This window comes from Mesocricetus auratus, unplaced genomic scaffold (assembly GCF_017639785.1).
Source record: "Mesocricetus auratus isolate SY011 unplaced genomic scaffold, BCM_Maur_2.0 Super-Scaffold_100007, whole genome shotgun sequence".
Lineage (NCBI taxonomy): Eukaryota > Metazoa > Chordata > Mammalia > Rodentia > Cricetidae > Mesocricetus > Mesocricetus auratus.
The window spans coordinates 63328672-63340811 of NW_024429191.1; the positions used below are offsets into that span (position 1 = coordinate 63328672).

The 12140-nt window shown below is 38.9% G+C and overlaps 1 protein-coding gene across 2 annotated transcripts in view; it reads right to left on the minus strand.

Moving 5' to 3' along the window:
- Usp32 (ubiquitin specific peptidase 32) overlaps positions 1–12140 on the minus strand; it is a 123023-nt gene that overhangs the window by 43738 nt on the left and 67145 nt on the right. The window contains exons 13-18 of one of the 2 annotated variants that reach the window (XM_040749385.1): positions 11141–11333; positions 9560–9735; positions 8882–9022; positions 6460–6577; positions 2053–2207; positions 18–99 (exon numbers count right to left, since the gene is read on the minus strand). In XM_040749385.1, coding sequence (XP_040605319.1) covers positions 18–99; positions 2053–2207; positions 6460–6577; positions 8882–9022; positions 9560–9735; positions 11141–11333 — 865 coding nt within the window. Of the gene's footprint in view, positions 1–17; positions 100–2052; positions 2208–6417; positions 6578–8881; positions 9023–9559; positions 9736–11140; positions 11334–12140 lie in introns of both variants that reach the window. The other variant, XM_040749383.1, reaches the window with a different exon arrangement.

A 12140-nucleotide genomic window follows, 5' to 3' on the forward strand; every position in this document is an offset into this window, starting at 1 on the left:
AAATGTCTGTTTTGTACCTTCAATTACCAGGTGTTGCTCATCCTGAATTTTCAAATATTCCAACTTATGGTCCTCATCATCCAGAAGAGTCAGGTAGTTCTGTAGAGGAGGAAATATTTCTGTTAATTTGACTAGTAAATATGAAACAAATACAAAAATAAGAAAAATGATAATTACTATTCCTTTGCACTTTCATTATTAATTTTACAGATATTTAGTTGTTCAAACCGAAAGTTTAGGTGCCAAAGTGAAGGACTGATGGTGTGTTCTATCACTTTACATGCTGCTGAAACAAAATTGTATGTAATTTGTGGAGAAAGCATAAGTCACCACAGATTAAAAAAAATGTTCACCAAGCCGGGCGTTGGTGGCGCACGCCTTTAATCCCAGCACTTGGGAGGCAGAGGCAGGCGGATCTCTGTGAGTTCGAGGCCAGCCTGGTCTACAAAGTGAGTTCCAGGACAGCCTCCAAAGCCACAGAGAAACCCTGTCTCGAAAAAAAACCAAAAAAAAAAAAAAAATGTTCACCAAATCAACAGAACTTGCAGAAAAGAAATCTTCATTTCCTTTTCTGTGACAACTAGGGTATGCAGTGTTAAGTGACTTGCCTCAGTTATACAACTAACTAGTGGCTGAATCAGGATTAAACTCCTAGCAACGTAACTTGCAACTGAATTTACCTGTTGCTACCCACATTTTCCTTTTTTGGCAACACAAACTGTGCCATTATTTCCTGTATGCTTATGTTTCTCAATGGTGACTGAAGTAGGACATAAGAGCAGAGAAATGGGGAAAACTACACGTATGGCACTGCTTCAGCATACAAGCAATTCTGAACACTGAGAACTTATAAGCTTTTAATAGCATCGCTTCTGAGGAGGGTGGAAGATAAAGGTCAGAGATGGAAATGAAGAATTTTTACTATGCTTTGCGTTGTCTGTATTTTTAATGTGTTAAGCAGCTTCAAAAGAAATCTAACAAGAAATCTATTTAGTTTAAAAAACAATTGGTCTGGGGCTGGAGAGATGGCTCAGAGGTTAAGAGCACCGACTGCTCTTCCAGAGGTCCTGAGTTCAATTCCCAGCAACCACATGGTGGCTCACAACCATCCACAATAAGTTCTGGTGCCCTCTTCTGGCGTGTAGGCATACATGGAGGCAGGATGTTGTATTCATAATAAATAAATCTTTAAAAAAAAAAAAACAAAACACATCTCTAGAGAGATGGCTCAGAGGTTAAGAGCACTGCCTGCTCTGCTCTTCCAGAGGTCCTGAGTTCAATTCCCAGCAACCACACAGTGGCTCACAGCCATCTGTAATGAGATCTGGTGCCCTCTTGTGGTTTGTGGGCATAATTGCAGACAGAACACTATACATAATAAACAAATAACTCTTAAAAATAAAAGACTATTTGCTGTTACTTTATAATGCCACAACAATCTTTACAAAATGGACTGTTTTGTTCATGCTGATTGACTGTCATTATGATCTTAGGTGACAAATGTTTACATGTATGTATTACACAACTTAAAAGTCTAAAATTTTCATTGAGACTCAAGATAAGGCTTTTAGCATAACTATTACAAATTTTCACATTCATAAAATATGATTTAACTTTTTTTTTTTTTTGGTTTTTCAAGACAGGGTTTCTCTGTATTGTTTTGGAGCCTGTCCTGGAACTCGCTCTGTAGACCAGGCTGAACTCGAACTCACAGAGATCTACCTGCCTCTGCCTCCCGAGTGCTGGGATTAAAGGCACATGCCACCAATGCCCTGCTTTTTGTTTGTTTGTTTTTTGAAACAGGGCTTCTCTGTTTAGCTCTGGCTATCATAGAACTTACTCTGTAGAGCAGGCTAGCCTTGAACTCAGAGAGATCCGCTTGCCTCTGCCTTCCAAGTGCTGGGACTAAAGGCATGCACCACCACCACCTGGCAGATTTAACTCTTTTTTTAACCCAGAGCCTAATATATACTGGACAAGAGCTCTCCACTGAACTGTATCTTCAAGCATGATTTAACATCAGACTTTTCATGACTCTGAGACGCTTCTTACCTCACTATTGTATAGCCATAGTCGCATATCTTCCTCTTTGATGCGAAGCCTTTGAGACAGATATTCATGAATTTCCTTGATGGTTTGCATTCTACTAAAACAGCCTGTATAGGCTAACACCCGCTTTAGAGGCGCATTTGGAGAGGGTACATTTCCTATGGTTACAGTAGTTATGGTAAGGAAAAAGGAGACATTAAAAAAAATAGACAAACAAACATAAAACACTGGCCTCAGCAATGGTGACAATAGTAATTTAGGAAATAATGATGAGAAATAAGATGTATAGGTTTACTAATTTCATAAATGAAGAACACTATGAAAAGCCTTAATATTGACAGGCATGGCAATCCCTGTAAAAAAGATCAAGAGTTCATCAGAGTCATCCTCAGTGTATGCCACCACATCCCAGCACAGACATTACTTTTAAATGGAGCCAAGACGCTTTCCTGATTAACAATTATTCTGTTGAAAAATAGGTAGATATCATTTAGTTTGCCTACCCAATATGGTGATAACACCATGACCTTAGATTTCTGAAGTGCTCATGGTAGAAACAAAAAGACTGGTGATACAGCTGTCTTTCAGGCTCATAGAGGAACTGATCCAAGGACTTTATTATATATACATATATACTAAGTCTGAGGACACTTAAAACATGATGGAATAAAATGACAAGGCATTATAGAAATCAAAGACAGGTTGTAAATGTGCTAAATACTGGTCAACTACTAAGTCAAAAATTTAGACAAAAGCTGTAGTTTACAATGGTTCTCTGCCTATGAGTGGCAAGATTTTGTTAAGCAACTCCAAGCAAAAGTAGGATTTAAACATGTAAATATAATGAAAAGCCATCTAAGGAATAATGACTTAACTCTACCTAAGTTATCACAGCAATGAAACACTTTGCATGATTCTTACTTTGAAAGAAGTAATTTTTTAAAAGGCCTAGTGTACAGCGGTAATAACTGAGTATTTGACCAAGAAGCACATCATGTATGGCAGAACAAAACTCAACCATGATTTTTTTTTAACATGTAGCAAGGTAAATCCGTACAGTAGCAAGCCAAGAATAACCTTAAAATAAAAGAACAGATTTCTTTAATTATATATCAGAGGATTAGTTTTAAGATTCCAGCAAGAAAGTAGTTTTATAAAATTCAAAATAATCAATGATTGATTTTATAATTAGTCAGGAATACAATTTCAAATTAAGAAGCAAATTTGGAGCATCAGAACTATCCCATTCTAGGATTTAGAAGCACCGACAAGCATAATGCCCCAGCCAATCTCCACTATTCTAAGCCACAAAACGGGAAACTGAATTCCAGAACACACAGTTTAGCTCATTAAACAGGCAGCCACTTATATGCATAACTTTGTGCTTTCTGAAGAGAACCAGCAAATCAAAATTCACAGAAGTAGCAAAAATCTAGGATCAGCACAAGAGTTATAAATACTTACTAAAAATGCAACAACGTATCTTGCCTCTCATGTTATCTTTCAAAGAGATCAAAAAAGACATGCTATGGGTGCCATGGAAGGTATGATAACATTCCTATTTACCAGAAAGTTAAATCAAGCATGTTTCATAGCCGGATGGTGGTGGCGCAGGCCTTTAATCCAGTCACTCACTCGGGAGACAGAGGCATGTGGATCTCTTTGAGTTCCAGGCCATCCTGGTCTTCTAAAGAGTGAGTTCCAGGACAGGCTCCAAAGCCACACAGAGAAATCCTGTTTTGAAAACAAAAATAAAAACAAAAAGCAAACAACAACAACAAAATGTCTCATAAAGATTCTATTTTATTGCTACTTGATTTTGATGGTTTCCCCAAGGTTTGGTTAGAGAGTGAATGTGTTTTGTTCTAATTGTTGCAAAACAGTATGTGAAAGCTACTATCTGAATGTAGCCTTTAAGAGGATTTATTTATTTTTAAAAAACAAACTGGGCATTGGGGGACACATACCTTTAATCCCAGCACTTAAAGAGGCAAAGGCAGGTGGACCTCTGTGAGTTGGAGTACACAGAGAAACCCAGACTCATTTTTTTTTTAATTTTTATTTTTATGTGCATTGGTGTTCTTGCCTGTGTGAGGGTTTCAGATCCCCTGGAACTAGAGTCACAAACAGTTGTGAGCTGCTATGTGGGTGCTGGGAATTAAACCCAGGTCCTTTGGAAGAACATCAAATGCTCTTAATCATTGAGCCATCTTTCCAGCACAGATTTACTTATTTTTATTTTATGTGTACAAGCATTTGCCTATATGCTTATATGTACATGTGTGTCTAGTACCTGCAGAGGTTAGAAGTAATGTCAGATCCATCAGAACTGGTATTAAGGATGGTTATGAATCGGAGTCCTCTGTATGACCAATAAGTGATTTTAACTATGGAGCCATTTCTCCAGTCCTCTTGTTCAAATTTAAAGTAGAGCTAGTACTTAACCCAGGGGTGGTAGTCTATTTTACAGACAGTCCTAACGTTTTAACAACTTAAACACTGCCCAAAAAATGATAATTAATGAATTAATTATTTTAAAAATTTATTTTAAAGCCAGGCACATGCCTTTAATCCTAGCACTCGGGAGGCAGAGGCAGGCAGATATCTGTAATTTTGAGGCCAGCCTGGTCTACAGACAGCTTCCAAAGCTACTGAGAAACCCTCCCTGTCTTGAAAACAAAACAAAGACCCCCCCCAAAAACAAACAAAAAACTATTTTACCTTTATTTATTTAGAATGTGCTGTGCGTGTGTGTGTGTGAGAGAGACTGTGTGTGTGTGTGTGTGTGTGTGTGTGTGTGTGTGTGTGTGTGTGAGAGAGAGAGAGAGAGAGAGAGAGAGAGAGAGAGAGAGAGAGAGTGTGTCTGGGAATCAAACTCAGGTCCCAGGGTTGGTGGCATGTAACCTATGGAGCCATCTAGCCAGCTCAAATTTATTCTCTTCTTCTCTTCCTGTCTTCTTCCCTCCCTCCCCCACCTCTCTCTCTTCCTTTCTTTTCTTTTCTTTCTTTTCGAGATAGGGTTTCTCTATGTAATAGCCCTAGCAGTCCTGGAAGTAGCTCTGTAGACCAGGCTGGACTCAAACTCACGGAGATCCACCTGCCTCTGCCAGGCATGTACCTCCATGGCCTGGCTTCCTTTCTTTTGTTTTTGTTTGTTTGTTTGTTTTTAACTGAAGAATAACTTCAAATATTTGCAAAGAAAAAACATATAATACCTTCCATCAATAAAATTTAACTTTAGCTTGGAATCAAAGAATCTTATTTATATTATATATTAAGAAGAACATTCTGTCTGTCCGTCTGTCCATCCGTCCATCCTTCCATCCATCCATCCATCCATTGTGTCTCCTTATGTGGCTTTGGGTGGCTTGGAAATTGCTACGTAGACTAGGCTGGCCTTGAACTCAAGGAGAGCCAGCTGCCTCTACTTCTGTCTCTGGAGTGCTGGGATTAAAGGTATGTACCATCAGACCTGGCTGAGGATGCATGTGTGTAAGACTTTGATAGACTTCAGTCCGTTCCCCCCTTTGTTGAGGGATAGCTTGGCATTTCTCAGAGCCACAATACTGGCCTGGGGATGTGACTAAGTGATAGAATATCTATCTAGCACACAGAGCCCTGGGTTTAACATCTACCACCACTACCAAAAAAGAAAACAACAACAACAACAACAACAAAAAAAACTAAACAAACAAAACAACCAAAACACAACAACAAAGCTCTCTCAAAATCAAAGCAAATGTATCATTTTAATTTTGAAATATACCCATTTGCTGTACATTATGTCTCTTACAAAATGTTCTTAGCTAGTTAGAAATGCTGTCAATTTGTTAAAACAAAACTAGCTCAGAAGGGATTGATTACATCAATAAATTTGAGTAAGGTTGAAAAGATCAATGATTGGTGAACTGCAGCTTAGGTATTAACAACTTAAAATGAGCCGGGCGTTGGTGGCGCACGCCTTTAATCCCAGCACTCGGGAGGCAGAGGCAGGCGGATCTCTGTGAGTTCGAGGCCAGGCTGGACCGACAGCCTCCAAAACAGAGAAACCCTGTCTCGTAAAACCAAAAAAAAAAAAAAAAAAAACTTAAAATGATGTAATTCTATTTTTAAAAAAAGCATGTAAAATCTATTCTATTTGCTATTTTCACAGGATTATCAACTAAAAAAGAAAATAATTCTTCTATGTTTGCCTCTGCCCCCATCTAATCTTGTGCAGGACCATAGATCTAAGCTCACAAGAGATTTACTGATTCTATATGAAAGCAAATAGCATTTATTAGCACAGTGGCACCAGACTCTGAGCAATGTGATTTTCCATTTATTTTTAAGGAAATACATGGCATTCTTGCTGCATTCTTAAGTTACCTCTAGGCAAGTGCTGAGGAAACATTCTTAGGCTCATCATACCCATATTCACCCAGATGTTAGACTGCTGTGTCCGTGTGGCAGGCTGCTGTCGAAGGAAGAGAAGATACCGAGGAAATAACTCTAGTTCGGGGATGTCCGTCTTGCTATTCTTGATTACCTATTTTTATGAAAGATAAAAAAAAGTAGTGATGACTCAACTGGGCAATGATGGCACGCACCTTTAATCCCAGCACTCAGGAAGCAGAGGCAGGTGGATCTCTGTGAGTTCAAGGCCAGCCTGGTCTACAAAGCTATACAGAGGAACCCTGTCTCAAAAAAAAAAAAATAGTGATGAATCTAAAACAAAACCCTTTTAGTTAAACTTCAGGTTCTATTAAAAACACAGATTTACTTATGTGCATCAGTGTTTTGTTTGCTTTTATGTATGTATCCCATGTATGCTTAGTGTCCGCAGAGGCAATAAGAGGGCATCAGATTCCCTGGAACTGGAGATACAGATGATTGTTAGCTGCCATGTGGGTACAAGTAATCAAACCCAAACCCAGGTCTTCTGAAAGAACAGCAAGTGCTCTTAAACTCTTTAGTCCCTCTGAACCAATTCTTTAGCCACTCTTGGTGTTAAACTCAAAAAACAAACAAGGCAAAACATTTTAAGCTGGGTGTGGTGGTAAACATCTTTTATCTCAGCATTCAGGAGGCTGAGACAGGTATATCTTGTGAGTGAGAGGTCAGCCTGGTATAACATAGTGAGTTTCTGGCCAGCTATGGCTATGTAAAAAGACCCTGTTTTACTCCCCACCAACAGACCATTTTATTATTTTATGTGTATGGGTGTTTTACCTGCATATATATTTGTGCACCACATGGATACTGTGATCTTGAAGGCCCAAATAGGGGGATCCCTTGGAGCTAGAGTTTCAGACTGGTTGAGTCATGTGTGTGTTGGAAATCAAACCCAAGTCCTCTAGAAGAGAAGCTAGTGTTCTTAACCACTAAGCAATCACTCCAGCCCCCAAATGTGTATGGGCTTTTTGTCTGCATAAATGTATATATACCACATGTGTACCTGGTGCCCACAGAGGCCAGAAGAGGTTGTCAGATCCCCTGGAACTGTAGTGTCAGATAGATGTCAGCCACCATGTGGGTGCTAGGAAGCAAACCCAAGTTCTTTTGCAAGATCAGCCAGTGTTCTAACCACTGAGCAAACTCTCTAGCCCTTAACCTAAGGTACTCTTAAAAATAGTGTTGTTCTATATAGCAGGCAACCCGAAATCTAAGACCCTTTAGTACTGGCATTATAGTCATATGTCACCATGCTAAGCTCTGATATTAATTTAAAATGTTCAACAAGTTCACTACTTGTATTTTAGTGGCTTACTCATACATTTAAGTTACATAGATTGGAATATGCTCAGGTTTCTGCTCCTAAATTAATCTTTCAAGGTAAGAATCTTTAGACATTTGCATCTCACCTTTCATTTAAAAACAAAGTGTCAAAAAACAAAAAACCCTCCAAACCTCAGATGTGAGTGTAGCTTCCAACCTTCAAAACATACTGACCACTACAAAAAATTCCAACTACTTAAGGAAGCATCATCTATGATAGCTCAACAATACAGCTTCCAAAACAAGACTCAATTAAGGACAAAACCAAAACATGCTAACATGAAAGGGGAAATACTTAAGCAGTGCCATCCACAGTACAAAAAAACTATAGGCAACAAAGCTATGCTAAAAGAGAAAAAAGCAGTCTTCCCCCATGGAGGAGGCCCCTAATTAGTTATTTAACACCAAGTGGTCAGTCTTGAAAACATGTACATGTAACACCGGATGGGCTCAGCAGGTCATATATTTGTATATATGAACACACACCTATGATGAGTGCACACCTATGCATATGCACCTAAATGTCTATAAATAATGATTGGGGAGGAAGAGGTCAGGAGTTTGGGGTGGAATGGGGGTGGTGGGAGAAGTTGGAGGAAGGAAACGGAACGGAGGGAAATAATATAATTGCATTTTAATACCTTTCCATAACCTTAAATATTACCTAAATTCTAACTGAATAAAGTATAAATGAAGCTACAGTTATTTTTCAACTAATATGAAGGGGTTCAAGTACTGTACTACCATAAAATAAGGATTAAAAAGCTGGGGTTGGTGGCGCACGCCTTTAATCCCAGCACTCGGGAGGCAGAGGCAGGCGGATCTCTGTGAGTTCAAGGCCAGCCTGGTCTACAGAGCGAGTTCCAGGACAGCCCCCAAAGCCACAGAGAAACCTTGTCTCGAAAAAACCAAAATAAATAAATAAATAAATAAATAATAGATAGATAAATAAATAAATAAATAAATAAATATTAACTTCTGGTGTATGTGTAGGTGTGCATGCACACACGCATGTGCGCATGCACGCATGATTATATGATTACTCCTTATACAATGTAATATTAGTTATACTTACTGGTCGTGGGAGGGCCAGGTTTGCTCCATACCAATGATAAAGTGCTCTCCATACAGGTTCTGGGACCATCTCATAATCTCTTCCATGGATTAGCTGTGGAGTTCGTTTTAATCGTCCTCCTTCTAGTGTTAATGATGTAGCCTTAGAAAGAATGATATTTAAGTACTGATTTTTAATTTTATAGTCTCTTATACATCAAAAAATCTAGACATAGAACAAATTCTTGTTACTTCCCAGTTTCATTTTACTGGAAATTATTTTTTTCTTCTTTGATTTTTGGTGGGTCCTGTACTGTCATTGGGCTACATGTACACCAACCCAGAAAATGGGTTTTGGCAGAAATTTGTAGGTTTTACTTTCCAATAAGCTATTTAAGAAAGGGAATTCTGAGTGGGTAGGGGGACACAGGCATTTAGTGCCAGCACTTAGGAGGCAGAGGCAGAGGCAGGTGGATAGGTGGATGCTCTTGAGTTCCAGGTCAGCCTGGTCTACACAGTAAGTTCCAGGACAGCCAGGGATATATAACATATTGTCTCTCACAGAGATGTACCATGAGATGGCATCATGCCTACAACAGGCTGAGTTATATGAACTACAATGCTCTCCTTTGTGTTAAAACCTCTGAAATTTAATGGCTACTTGAAAGAGAACAATTGGAAATTCTGATATCAAACCTACCTTTACTGGTTCTTGAGTTACTAGTGGCTGATTATCAATAGCTCCTGGCTTCTGAGGATTAAGGTGCAAAAGGATATTCCCATTGGCTCCTAGCAAACACTGGTTGTTATTGTCAGAAGTATTATGTTGCCTTGCAAAGCACATATCTGTCCCTGGTGTGCCAGAATACAGAAAGCCTATCAAGAAACAAAACAAAACAATAATGATGACAATGATGAAGTTTCTTTTTTTTTTTTTTTTTTTTTCTTTGAGACAGGGTTTCTCTGTATTGTTTTGGAAACTGTCCTGGAACTTGCTCTGTAGACCAGGTTGGCCTCTGAACTCACAGAGATCTGCCTGCCTCTGCCTCCCGAGTGCTGTGATTAAAGGTGTGCGTCACCAACGCCCGGCCAATGATGGAGTTTCTTATTTCCAGTGTTTTTGCTTTTTCTGACACTGGATTTCAATGTGTTAACAGCTTTGGTTATCCTGGAACTAGCTCTGTAGATCAGGAAAGCCTCAGACTCACAGAGATCTGCCTGCCTCTGCTTCCCAAGCACTGGGATTAAATGTGTGTACCACAACTGCCCACTGAAGTTTATTTTTACATTTTTTTCCAAGCAAATGACTGAACCTTCTTTTTAATTCTTTCTTCTTCTTCTTTTTTTTTTTTTTTTTTTTTTTTTGGTTTTTAGAGACAGGGTTTCTCTGTGTAACAGCTCTGGCTGACCTAAAACTCACTCTGTAGACCAGGCTGGCTTCTTAAATCACAGAGATGTGCCTGCCTCTGCCTCCTAAGTACTGGGATTAAAGGTGTGTGCCATCACCTCCTGGCTATGATCTTTATAATTAAAAAAAAAAACAGAGAGAAAAATTACTAATAATGGCAGAGTTTGAATCTGATAGTATTTTAAGTATTTCAACTCAACTATATGTTAATCTTTTATAAACATTCTAGTTATCAACTGCTTTGTAAACTTCTATTTGTGGTACTACTCATCCTGTGGAAAATAATGCTATACATATCAGACAGAAACTTTGGCAGGGTTAAGAAATAATCTTGTGCCGGGCGTTAGTGGCACACTAGCCTTTAATCCCAGCACTCGGGAGGCAGAGGCCAGCCTGGTCTACAGAATGAGGACAGCCAGAGCTTTTACACAGAGAAACCCTGTCTCAACACACACCAAACCAAACCAAACCAAAAAACAATACCCAACAAAAAACACTAGATGCTCTTCCAGAAGTCCTGAGTTCAATTCCCATCAACCACATGATGGCTCACAACCATCAGGAATAACATCTGGTGCCCTCTTCTGGCCTGCAGGAATACATGCAGACTGAACACTGTCTACATGATGAATAAATAAATAAATCTTAAAAACAAACAAACAAAAGCCAGGTGGTGGTGGTGGCATGCTCATGCACTCAGAAGGCAGAGGCAGGTGTATCTCTGTGAGTTTGAGGTCATCCTGGTCTACAGAGCCAGTTTCAGGACAGGCTCCAGGGCTTCACAGAGTAACTCTATCTCAAAAACAAAAACAAAAAACAAAATGAGCAAACAAAAAACATTACTAAGCCCCATGGGAGCCTGGTTATATGTACCGCTGCCAGTAGATTCTGAGGCTTCAGATGCAGAAGAAATGTTGTCCGAGTACTTCTCTTCTGTGGTGTTCACATAACTGAGGCTGTTACTGAGTCTATCTTCTCCCTGCTCCATAGGATGTGCTGCTGCTCCAAACGAAAATTTCCCCCCATTTAGAACAGATGATGGTTCGATCACAACAGGGTTGGTATCCTAAAATTATAGAGAAGAAGCCAAATTCAACCATGTGATAACTATGTAGCTTTTCAAGAATTTTTCCTAACTTCTAATGCATTTTATATACATGGGCGCTTTGCCTACGTGTGTCTGTGTACCATGTGTGTGCCTGGTGCTCTCAGAGGCCAGAAGATGTTCAGTCCCTTGGAACTGGAGTTACAGATGGTTGTAAAATGCCATGTGCGTCTTGGGACTTGAACCTGGGTTCTCTGGGAGAGCCATTACAGTTCTTAAGCACTGAACCATCTTTCTAGCCCATCCAAAAATTAGTTCTTAACATTGTGAGTTGCTAAAGCCATTTACTAATAATTAAATTTTACTTCCTTAAGGGAAGAATGAGTATGTGTATACACAGACATACAATGTCTACATTATACTCATATAATGTATACAATATACTCATCAATACACTGAGAAAGAATGTACCACGTAAAGAAGGTCTGAAAGGCCAGAGATGCCAGCCCTGATTATTACATACTGCAAAACAGTCAAAACCAAAGGAAAAGAATAGTTCATGATAAAAACAAATTTAAGGAATTTATGTTCACCAAGTTAGCTCCACAGAGGACACCAGAAGGAATACTTCAGTCTGAAGAGAAGGTTAACTACACCAAGAGGACAAAATGTATAATCTCAGTAAAATAAAAAGATGTCTAAAAGAATTATCACAACAAAACATAGAACATTGTTAAACAATTAACTCTCAATATCAACTGTCTCAATTTCCTAAAAAAAAAAAAAAAAAAAAAAAAAAAAAGACAAAGACAAAAAGACTCATAGACT